The 10,198-nt window shown below is 42.1% G+C and overlaps 4 protein-coding genes across 6 annotated transcripts; 1 reads left to right on the top strand and 3 right to left on the bottom strand.

Annotated features, from left to right (window-relative positions):
- Nucleotides 1-782: 782 nt before the first annotated feature.
- Nucleotides 783-1,977, top strand: EloC (transcription elongation factor elongin C). Of its 2 annotated transcripts, none has more exons than XM_020945495.2 (3): nucleotides 783-911; nucleotides 958-1,178; nucleotides 1,681-1,977. In XM_020945495.2, exons 2-3 carry the CDS (start codon nucleotides 967-969, stop codon nucleotides 1,820-1,822), a joined length of 354 nt encoding a protein of 117 aa, XP_020801154.1. In that variant the 5' UTR covers nucleotides 783-911; nucleotides 958-966; the 3' UTR covers nucleotides 1,823-1,977. The 2 variants fall into 2 exon arrangements, with proteins under 2 accessions (XP_020801154.1, XP_020801162.1); XM_020945503.2 differs by having other exon boundaries at nucleotides 794-911; nucleotides 974-1,178.
- A 20-nt stretch (nucleotides 1,978-1,997) lies between these two features.
- Arl6 (ADP ribosylation factor-like 6) lies at nucleotides 1,998-3,144 on the bottom strand. The gene is made up of 4 exons (XM_020948036.2): nucleotides 2,667-3,144; nucleotides 2,473-2,604; nucleotides 2,289-2,417; nucleotides 1,998-2,211 (listed from the first exon to the last, which is right to left on the bottom strand). The coding sequence occupies exons 1-4, from the start codon at nucleotides 2,842-2,844 to the stop codon at nucleotides 2,045-2,047; spliced, it is 606 nt and encodes a 201-aa protein (XP_020803695.1). The 5' UTR covers nucleotides 2,845-3,144; the 3' UTR covers nucleotides 1,998-2,044.
- Nucleotides 3,145-3,280: 136 nt separating this feature from the next.
- On the bottom strand, nucleotides 3,281-4,707 carry RpL11 (ribosomal protein L11). The gene is made up of 4 exons (XM_020962348.2): nucleotides 4,377-4,707; nucleotides 4,072-4,203; nucleotides 3,706-4,003; nucleotides 3,281-3,485 (listed from the first exon to the last, which is right to left on the bottom strand). The coding sequence occupies exons 1-4, from the start codon at nucleotides 4,461-4,463 to the stop codon at nucleotides 3,358-3,360; spliced, it is 645 nt and encodes a 214-aa protein (XP_020818007.2). The 5' UTR covers nucleotides 4,464-4,707; the 3' UTR covers nucleotides 3,281-3,357.
- A 954-nt stretch (nucleotides 4,708-5,661) lies between these two features.
- Spt5 (Transcription elongation factor subunit Spt5) lies at nucleotides 5,662-10,090 on the bottom strand. 2 transcript variants are annotated; one of them, XM_020962336.2, is made up of 12 exons: nucleotides 9,972-10,090; nucleotides 9,447-9,861; nucleotides 9,257-9,381; nucleotides 9,060-9,197; nucleotides 8,557-9,007; nucleotides 8,427-8,497; nucleotides 8,201-8,367; nucleotides 7,963-8,135; nucleotides 7,654-7,907; nucleotides 7,401-7,596; nucleotides 6,612-7,338; nucleotides 5,662-6,553 (listed from the first exon to the last, which is right to left on the bottom strand). In XM_020962336.2, the coding sequence occupies exons 2-12, from the start codon at nucleotides 9,825-9,827 to the stop codon at nucleotides 5,985-5,987; spliced, it is 3,252 nt and encodes a 1,083-aa protein (XP_020817995.1). In that variant the 5' UTR covers nucleotides 9,828-9,861; nucleotides 9,972-10,090; the 3' UTR covers nucleotides 5,662-5,984. The 2 variants fall into 2 exon arrangements, with proteins under 2 accessions (XP_020817995.1, XP_020817986.1); XM_020962327.2 differs by having other exon boundaries at nucleotides 9,447-9,864; nucleotides 9,972-10,083.
- Between the last annotated feature and the right edge of the window lie 108 nt (nucleotides 10,091-10,198).

The following is a 10,198-nucleotide window of genomic DNA, read 5'->3' on the forward strand; positions in this document are numbered from 1 at the left end:
ATTATTGATAATTTGATTCACCAAATCAATCTATTTTTAGATTATTATTTATTAGGAGGTCTTAACCTGCCTCAACTTTCTCAGTGTATATTTTGCAAAAAGAAAAAACAAATTAAATTCGCCCTTGAGAAAATGGGCATTATTATCTTGGGCGTAGGAAGTGGAAATTTGCAGCCTACGTACATTGTGTTATGATATTTTTGTTTGACTTCAAGATTAAATATGACCTTGGTTGTCTAGCTTTTGATGAATTTACTTCGGTCTACAATTTCCCCCACGTTTTTTTTATTAAAATGTACTTTGTAGATCTCCAAATTCGTCTATTTTAACAACATACCAACAAATCAAAATTTAAATATCATTAGGCATTAATTTTAATTTGGAAAGGTGTCCCATGTTAGTTTTTATTAGGCTTATAAATTTGTATACTTCATTTAAAATGTAAAAAAAATAATTTTTTTTCCAAAATTTTAATATTTCAACGATGTAAAAAGCTTTTTGAAGAAATTGACATCAAAAATGACCATATTTCGAGTTCGTAAATTACCCTATTAAAAAATTCTTAAATTCTGTTGATTTTTTTATTTTAATAATCCCAATCATAATAAAATTAGTTAATTATTTATTAAGGAATTAATTGATTTTACTTTTATTATTAATTTGTTTAATTTAAATTTGAAAATCGATGAATCGCCTTTTTTAAAAATCGATTGGCTCGATGTGACATAATAGATAATCGATGTTTTTTTAAATTATTTCGGGATGGTTTAAATACCGATAAGAGATAATCGATGTTTTATTAAGAATTTCGGGATGGTCTAAACATCGATAAGGGATAATTGAAATTATCGATACATCGAACATCGATTGGCTCAGTTGTGACATCGATGATTTCCCAGCCCTAAAATAAGGTAAAATAAAAATATTTTTGCGAGCATTATTAAATCCTCAAATTAGCAAATTTCGATGATAGCAATGGACGAGCAGCGCGGCGACAAAATCTACGGCGGATGCGAGGGCCCGGACGCCATGTACGTGAAGCTGATTTCCTCGGACGGCCACGAATTCGTTGTAAAACGCGAGCACGCTCTGACCTCCGGCACAATCCGGGCGATGTTGTCGGGCCCTGGCCAGTTTGCCGAAAACGAGGCTAACGAGGTGCATTTCCGGGAGATTCCGTAAGTAAAGACCCTGCCGGAGGGCCACCGGCGGCTGCTTTGCCACCTGGGCAGCGCCATGTCATCCGGTGACCTATTGACCGGCGACAAATTCGCACATACATATGTACATACACACGCATACATGGCCCAAGCTGAAGTGCAGGGATTACAAAGATCGCTGGAAACGATTTAAGCCTAATCTTTGGAGCAAATGCGAGCTAAATAATGCAAGAAAAATGTCTTTCAATATTTACTAAAACTATAATGAAACTGATATTATTTTTTCCGTCCAATTGATAATCTAGATCAATTATTTTAAAACCTTCACCTTAAAGGAGTAATATAAACATCAATTTATTAATCTTTCGATAGAAAGCCCTATTTTTCTTGCCATATCTGTACAGGCTCAGTGAGCTTAGATTATGCGACATTTTCCCTTGGAACTATCTTCTAATCTATTGCACAATTCCCATGGGTGAAACACTGTTTTCAACTATTAATTATCTCGATTTCATTTCAGATCCCACGTCTTACAAAAGGTCTGCATGTACTTCACCTATAAAGTGCGTTACACCAACAGTTCTACCGAAATACCCGAATTCCCAATCGCACCAGAGATCGCACTCGAACTTTTGATGGCGGCTAACTTCCTAGACTGCTAAATTAAATAATATTGATTAATTTGAATTTACATATATTATTTACCATTTAACGAAGGGAAAGCTAACCTGCTTAGCCATCTTCGCCTGTGTTAATTTGTAATGAAACGAATGGATTGTCCCTGCGAAAAATAAATTTCTGTTGATTTCCTAAAAAAGTCACATTGGCCAATACTCATTTTCCAAAGAAACAAAGAATTTTTTATTTAACATTAAGGAGAAACTCTATTTAGAGTGCTTAGATCTGGCCTTTGCGGCATCTTTGTTGTTTAGCATGGCGAAACGCATTTGCTGAATAAGCCATTGGACACCCTCGCCGAGTCCCTCACCAGATATGGCGTTGCTGGAGCAAATGTGCCAGGGTTTCTCCTTGATGTTCTCCAATCTGAGAGCTTAAACATGCAACGAAGGGGTATATTATATTACTTTCAAAGTTACTAAATTATAAACAATACAAATCAAGCAGTACCTGCTGCTATTTTCACACTGGACAGGGAATCCTCCATGTCCGACTTATTCCCATAGAAGAGTATTGGCACAATTCGGTTGCATAAATCTGGATGCTTCAGCACGAGATCCAGCTCATCCTTGACCACAACTGAAATGGAAACTTTCAGCAATGGAGGAAAGACTGGAATGATGATGACCAATACCAAATCTCATGCGGTCGCTGGAGTCGATGACGTATATGATTCCGTGACAGTTCTTAAACTGGTGCTCCCAAAGGTTTCGGTACCGCGTAGCTCCAGACATATCGATCGCCTTTATGCTAACACCAGCCATGCCTGTTCCAGGACAATGAGATTACAAATATAGGAGCTCAATATATACATATATTCCGACTCACTGTAAAACTGCTCCACCATAAAGCCCACAGTTGGCACAACAATGGACGTCTGTTCGCTGGACTTTTTAAAGTGATTGATTATCGAGGACTTGCCACTGTTGTTTAGGCCCAACACCAAAATTGTCATTTTATCCTTTTTAATCTTTATCAAGTCGGCCAAATTGTGCAACATTCCCATTTTGGTATTGGACTGGCATCAGTTTTATTTTGTTTACGGCTATATTTCTGACGTGTTTGGCCCTGCAAAGGACTTTTGGCTGTCATGGCAACGGCATGGTGTTGGCATCGATTTATTGAAAGTTTCGGCCACCTTCAACTTTGGCTTCCGCTTCAGAGTCTCTCCCACACACAAAACATTTTCAAGTTCATCGCACACCTGACATTGAACGTGGCTAAGCCCATACTCCCCTCAGACCTTCAAAGCTTTAATTACAAAATAGTCTTCTGACAAACGATTGGGAATATCTACAATAGCTCCCTTTTAAAAGAAAAGTTTATGCATCCTTAAAAATGTAAAAGATAATTCCTACCTTTCTATTTACAAGCAAAATGGCAAAGATAAACAAAGCATCGACTACCTTTTGGAGTTACGCCCGACCGACATCAGACATATATAAGTTTTACGAGTTGACACAAGCCAAGGTTTATTGTAGAATTCTTCTTAAAAAACATGGTTACGGGTAGAGTGCTTCTACTTCTTGCTGTTCAAGATGATGCCATCGTATTTCTGTTGGAACCATTTCATGGCATCCTCCTTCGTCAGGCGGTGGGGGAAGCCCACGGTGCCGGACTTGCGCTTCCTGTGGTTCACGTTGTAGCCTGAAACCAGAGAACAACCAGTTAGTAATCTTCAAAATTGTTTTAAAATTGTGCGCGACTGTAGAAATTGTACCGTGTGGCCTTGAAAGGAGAACAAACAAGTCCAGCTGAGCACATCTTCTTTTCTTTGCGCACATTCACTGAGCATCAGAGCCTCGGCCGGCTGAGATACCTAATTAAGTGCACGAAATCAGGGGGGATTCCGAACCAAGATGCTTACCTGGGCGGCCGAGAACGACGTAAAAGTCCAGACCATAGATACCGATGGAGGGATCGTACTTGATACCCAGATCGATGTGTTCCTGGATGCCGAAACCGAAGTTGCCGGTGGAGGAGAAGTTGTCGCGACGCAGCTCGTACTCACGCACCTTCAGGCCACGCTCAAGAATCTCCTCGGCCTTGGCACCACGCACCGTGCAGTGCACAGCGATCTTCTCATTACGACGGATTCCGAAGGAGCGCACTGTGTAGCGGGCCTTGGAAAACACTGGCTGCTGACCAGTCAGCTGCTCCAGCACCTGGGAATGTATACACGGCGTTACACGAAGCTTTGGCCAGCACACCGGTGACAATCCAAACAGCTTACCTTGGCGGCACGGGTCAACCTATCACCGGACTCTCCCACGCAGATGTTCAGGCACAGCTTGCGGATGTGCAGATCCCGCATTGGGTTCTTCGCCGGGTCGCGCTTAATTTTGGGTTCCTTCTTAGCAACGGCCTGAAACAATCAATGGAATACGTCACTTGGGGGCCGTAATCACGCAAAATAACATTTCGGCCGGCATTTCGAACGCTTGCACGTCGCATTCGCACTCTAACATTTCACAAAGGCAGTGGAATAGGCGTCGATGCAAGCAGTTAAAAATCTTCCAAAATTTCCGTAAACCTTACCGCCATTATGGTTTTTAGAAAGAAAGGGAAAGAGGAAGAAGTTGGTGGTGTAGAGGTGCAAAAACATCGATGAAAACATTTATGCATCGATTCGCACTATCGATGTTTTGGAAACATGTTTTATTTTACATCGTACACGTGTAGAAAACGATTTTACACGCAAAAATTTGCCAGAATTCTCGGCACGACATGGTAAGAGAGTGTAAATTAACTGATTTCTCTTGTGACCGAGCGGGAGAGGGCGAGACCAAAGTGAATTCTGGCAAAAGTATTATAAAGGGCAGATATTTTTAGTAAACAAGATAGTTGCACAAAAGGATATCGATAGGGTAAATATCGAAATATCGTTTCTGTTTTGACAGCTCTTTGGAACTAAAGCTGGTTCATCGCAAAGTAACAGAGATGAGCAAACTCCAAAATACGAACTGGTTCCTCCATAACGTTGTTTTCGGAGCGAAGTTTAATCTATATCTTTAATCTTTCGAAAAGAAAACAAATCCAAATTTTTGTTAAATTCCAAAAATATTCTGAATTATTTTTAATTCTCAAATTTTTCCAAGTAGACCATTGGTGTAGACAAAATTTTTTAATAAAAAATCCTCTGTATAATTCGCACAAGAAAGGAAGCTAACTTCGGAACGCCGAAGTTTGTATACCCTTGAATTAACACAATATAAATTATTTATGTTAAAAATCATTGAAATAATTTAATTTCGTTCATCTATACATTACAAATTGACATTTCCAGCCTCTCATTTTTCTGTACATCTAACGATCGTTTGTAGGGTAACTATATGATATAGTCGTCCGATTTTCATCAAATTGAATACAAAATTGTACAATAATATAAAATGGCTATATCTTAAATTTGATGAAAATCTGTTGAAAAATGAAAATGTTATAATTTTTAACTTTATTAATTTCTGGATTGTTCTTATGGCAGCTATATAATATAGTACTCAGATTTTCATAAAATTCTAGATTAATATAAAATGGCTATATCTGAAATTTGATGAAAATCTCTTAAAAATGGGAGTTATAATTTTTTTCTTAAAATTTTCCGATCGTTCCTATGGCAGCTATATGATATAGTACTCCAATTTTCATAAAACTTTTAAAAACATTCTAAATTAATATAAAACGGCTTTATCTGAAGTTTAATAAAATCTCTTGAAAACGGAAAAAGTTCTACGTTTTTTTTTAATTTTCCGATAGTTTCTATGGCAGCTATATGATATAGTCGTCCGATCCTGCCTGTACCAACTTATACACAAGAAAGAGTATATAAGAGACTAACTGCAAAGATTCATTAATATAGCTTCAAAACTAAGACAAGTTTGCGTAGAAACGAACTAACGGCAATGGCTATAGACTCTGCTGTTGATGCTGATTAAGAATATATATATATATATATATATATATATATATATATATATAATTATTTATTTTGTAGCTTTTCCATAGTCACCGATGCAAAACAAAGAAGTTTTTTGGCTGAATCTATACCCTAATAAACGTGCGATTATTGTTTATTTGAATTAATATTTTTATAATATTTGAAATTTCATTGATACTTTCGTCAACATAAACATATTTTTCTTATAGAGCTTAATCGATGGATTTCATCTTGCAGAGATGGTTAACGGGTATCATCTTAACCTCGTCGTTTATTTTGCAGACGAGCACATCGCCCTCCTGCTTGGACAACACTCTGCCGACGGACTCGCGCTCCTCGCCGTAGATGACCTTAAACTCGTCGCCACTGTTGGGAGGCACTGGAGCCAGGTGCTCACTAACAATGGATACACTACGATCCTCCTGCCGCAAGAATACCGAGCACACGCCATTGGAAACCGTGCGGATAATGCCCGTTTGTCCAACGAGATCAGTATCATCATGAGTGTGGATCCGAACCTCAATGTCCGTGGTGCACCAGTCGCCCATCGAAGAGTCCAGACTTGCTCCGGGTGTCTGGGGATTGTACGGAGACTGCGGAATGCCGCCCGGAGTATTCGGAGAATAGGTCGATGGAGATGGAGTGTTCATGTAGCCAACGGGATAGGGTGACGGAGCGGGACTCGGGCTGGGATTGAAGGGGCTATAGCTTCTATCTGATCCGTACAGAGTGCCAGGCGTTTGAGGAGCAAACTGGGAAGTCATCTGATAGCCAGGAGTACCTAGAAGATTTGCAAGGTTTATACAACATTTCAAAGCAAATACCATAAAAACACTTACTTGGATTGTAGCCAGGGCTGGGGCTGGGCTCCTCAAGCGAATAATCCAGGTCGTTGTTTCTGGCCGGCGTAGTATTTGCAGTTGGATCCCAAGCTCCGTGCCGCGGGGTCATGCTGCCATCGTGAGACGGTGTCATTGTACCATAAGGAGTACGAGTATCCGTATCCCAATTGGGTGTTTGGCTTCCCACCAGCGGGGTCTTTGATCCGGCAGCGGTGTAGCTGGGTGTCTGGGCTCCATAACCGGGAGTACGAGCTGGAGTGCGTCCATAAGTGGACACGCTACCCTCCTTTCCGGGCACTCCCACAATGGCAATATGATTCCGATCCACCGAAATCGTCTGGCATGAGGTATGCAGCTCCACACGAGCTGTGCTCTCGGTTGCGTCCTTAACAATCCCAACAGCGCCCTTGTAGGGTCCTCCACTAATCTTGATTGTTTTACCCAGAATCTCGCGATCCCGAGTGACCCGGAACCCGCCCCGGCCGCCACGTGCTCCACCTCGAGCTCCGCCCCGACCACCGGATGGATGCATGGGTGATTGAATGCGCGGCGACATGAATCCCAGGCCACCCAGGGTTCCTGCATTATTCACATTGGTCTTGCTGCCTCCAGCCAACTGCAAGTGTCGTGTCTTGCAGACAAATATACCGCCATTCTCCGTGTACATGCGGCAATGTAGAAAGGCCAGACTGCGATACAGGTGCTTAATCTCACCAGAACGGCCCTGGAAGAAAATAGAGTGTCTACTAAGCAATATGCTACTAGCAGGTTAATGTTGGTACTTACAGCATGAGGACCCTCCATAACCTTAACAATGTCGCGGCGACGAATCTGGTTCTGGTCAGCATCCAGGGCCACGGTATTACGGTTCTCCCTTCGCTTGTGCAAGGCGGTTGGCTTGCACTCAATGCACTTTCCGTTCATGCCCAACACGTGAAAGTTCTCGCGCTCCAGTCGCACGATAACGCCCACATTCTGGGAACTAAATACAGAATAATAAGAGATTGCTTCACAAACAAGAGAATAAATAGAAACTCACTCCAGTTGCACCAAGTCTCCCCATTGAAACTGACCCAGGCAATCGACACCTGTGGCCACATCGGAACACAACTGCAAGTCCCTTGGCAACACCTCTAGCTCGTGATTGGTTAAATCCGAAACCAGCACCACACGTTGTGGCTCAACGCGAATGATGAGACCAGTTTCGCCCTCATATCGACCAGCCAACACCCTGGCATGATCTCCTGTCTTGAAGTACTTGCGCAATTCACTGGCTTTGAAGATTAAAGGATCCTGGAATATAACTACATGTAGTGGCTAATAAAATTTGTGACTTGCTAAATCAAACCTTAAGATCCTGATGTTTGGGCATGACCGTAATCATAGTGCCGTCAATGGCAACAATCTTGGCCTGTAAGTTCTCCAAGTCGCCAACGCAAACTTCAACATTGTCACCCATTGAAAAGGAATGGGTTGAAGTGGGATCATCCTTAATGCTGCCGAGAATTTCCAAGTTGACCTCTGTAAATGAAAGACATGCCTAAATTAATATGAGGTCAAAGGATCATTGTACTATGTTCATTTACCCTCTGGAGATTCCTCAAAGCGTTCTAGCTCGGCTAGAGTGGGCTTTACTCCGTCGGACAGAATGGCTGACATGGTAAAGTTCTTGTAGAGGAAGCCCTTCCGAGAATATCGGTTGCCCTCAAACAGCAGGAAGTCACCATCGGAGTGGACTTCGCCGCCGATTGCTCTAAATATGAAATGGGTTAATAAGGAGAAAAATTGGAAAGAGGTATGCAAATTGTCTACCTCACGGCTTCTGGATCGAATGGCTTTGCTGGAGGACGACGTTTCTTCTTGCGCTTGCTATCGTCACTCTCCTAGAAATGTGTATTTTTACTTTAAGTTCAATCTAGATTCTTGATAAGCTCTTCTATACCGTTGCCGTCGTCCTTAATGCGCCTCGCATTCGTGTGTAATCGATACGTGGCAGTAGCTTCAGATGCACTTGATTTTGGGCCAAATCCACATAGTCAACCTGGGCAATATCATCCTTGTAGAGGCCTCGCTTTAGGCGCACCCATTGCTTGACCTTGAGGCCAACCTGCTCCTTGACCACCTTGAGAACGTCCGTCATTTCCTTAATGGGAACCATCTCCTGCTTCCATTTGCCCATCCGAAGATTGCCCACATTGTCAATGGCTGTTTTGACATGCGTCTGCTTGTAGGCTTCCAGATAAATGTAACCCTTGACGCCCTCGGGTGCAATAATCGATTTGATTTGCAGCGGATCATCCGTGTTCAAGTAGGTTAAAAACTTTCTCATCAGCAGCAGAGCCGTAGCCTTCTCCTCTCCAATCCGGCATTTGACCATCCACAAATTAGGATCTCTGTGAGAATGGGAATATAATAATGTTCCTTGAATGTAATTTGAAATCTTACTTGATACCCGGCAACAGGGTCTGCTGGGTTATCTCGTCCGACATCTCCTCCCCGCCATCGCCAAATCGTCGCTTTGCTATTGACTCGTCAGCGTATTTCTTTCGGAGATACTCTTCAATTTCGTCTTCCTTTTGAGTGCTGAATTAAAGGAATTTCATAAGATTGTATTTTTTTTATATTAATATGGTTATACGTACTCCCATAGGTTTGTGCCTCGCCGTCGGATTTCAATATCCCTGGCCGTGGGTCCCAATTCGTCAATCTCGTTTCCAACAATGCCAATCTCGTTGGCACCCTCTTCCCACTCGTCGTCTTCGTCAACCTATTAGATAAATGAAATGTTATTTCAAGTGAATTGTGCATTTGTGGTAATGACACGACACCCACCTCATCATCCACTTCGGCCTCGTCAATGATGAAGCCACCGAATCGCTCCTTCTTCTTCTTTTTCCTTGGATGGTCCTCATTCTCCTCCTCTTCGTACTCCTCGGAATCAATGTCCTCGCCCGGTGGTTCCTCCTCTTCCTCTCCAGACTCGTCGCTTTTCCCACGGTTCCTACGTTGCGGAGACTCCGATCCCGAGCGGGAATGACCCGACTGGGAGCGGGATCGGGAACGCGAAGCAGATCTGGATGCGGACCTGGATCGTGACCGCGACCGGAAACCCGATTTGGATCTGACGCTACGCTGCGAACGCTGTGACTTGTTGGATATGGATCCATCCTCGGATCCACTGTCCGACATATTGCTTACTTCAGAATCCGACATTTCAGCCCCCGAAATGTGTAAACGTGTGCGGGCGCTGCTGAGAAAAATCCATGGATAAGGTTACTGTGGCCTAGTTCTTCTAATGCAAATTGAGTTCTATGGATTGTACACTCGCTGCAATGCTTGTGCAGGTTAAAAACTTACTAGTTATTCCACTTTTAATCGCAATTTGCTATTAACTTGTGCAAAGAAATTTTTTTAGCTCTGGACCACGCCAGATGTGGCAGTCATTGACTTTGTCAAAAATACCATAAATAAGATCTGGCCACACAATCAAAAATACTAAAAAATTAGATGGCGGGTCAGAGAGAGAATACGAATTTTAACAAAACCGGTTATTCTTAATTCGTCTTTTCCGCAGATGATTGTCA

The sequence above is a fragment of the Drosophila serrata genome, unplaced genomic scaffold, assembly GCF_035046125.1.
Source record: "Drosophila serrata isolate PLE 108 unplaced genomic scaffold, ASM3504612v1 contig_184, whole genome shotgun sequence".
Lineage (NCBI taxonomy): Eukaryota > Metazoa > Arthropoda > Insecta > Diptera > Drosophilidae > Drosophila > Drosophila serrata.

Bases quoted from the DNA above. Each gene is read 5' to 3' on its own strand.
- EloC (XM_020945495.2), top strand. From the start codon at position 967: ATGATAGCAATGGACGAGCAGCGCGGCGACAAAATCTACGGCGGATGC. The intron at 1,179-1,680 runs GTAAGTAAAGAC...ATTTCATTTCAG, and splicing joins GTGCATTTCCGGGAGATTCC to ATCCCACGTCTTACAAAAGG.
- Arl6 (XM_020948036.2), bottom strand. From the start codon at position 2,844: ATGGGAATGTTGCACAATTTGGCCGACTTGATAAAGATTAAAAAGGAT. The intron at 2,418-2,472 runs GTATTGGTCATC...TTTCCATTTCAG, and splicing joins CAGCGACCGCATGAGATTTG to TTGTGGTCAAGGATGAGCTG. The intron at 2,212-2,288 runs GTACTGCTTGAT...TGCATGTTTAAG, and splicing joins CAGTGTGAAAATAGCAGCAG to CTCTCAGATTGGAGAACATC.
- RpL11 (XM_020962348.2), bottom strand. From the start codon at position 4,463: ATGCATAAATGTTTTCATCGATGTTTTTGCACCTCTACACCACCAACT. The intron at 4,204-4,376 runs GTAAGGTTTACG...TGATTGTTTCAG, and splicing joins TTCTAAAAACCATAATGGCG to GCCGTTGCTAAGAAGGAACC. The intron at 4,004-4,071 runs GTAAGCTGTTTG...ATACATTCCCAG, and splicing joins GGTTGACCCGTGCCGCCAAG to GTGCTGGAGCAGCTGACTGG.
- Spt5 (XM_020962336.2), bottom strand. From the start codon at position 9,827: ATGTCGGATTCTGAAGTAAGCAATATGTCGGACAGTGGATCCGAGGAT. The intron at 9,198-9,256 runs GTACGTATAACC...CCTTTAATTCAG, and splicing joins CGAGGCACAAACCTATGGGA to CACTCAAAAGGAAGACGAAA. The intron at 7,597-7,653 runs GTGAGTTTCTAT...TTCTGTATTTAG, and splicing joins GGAGACTTGGTGCAACTGGA to TTCCCAGAATGTGGGCGTTA.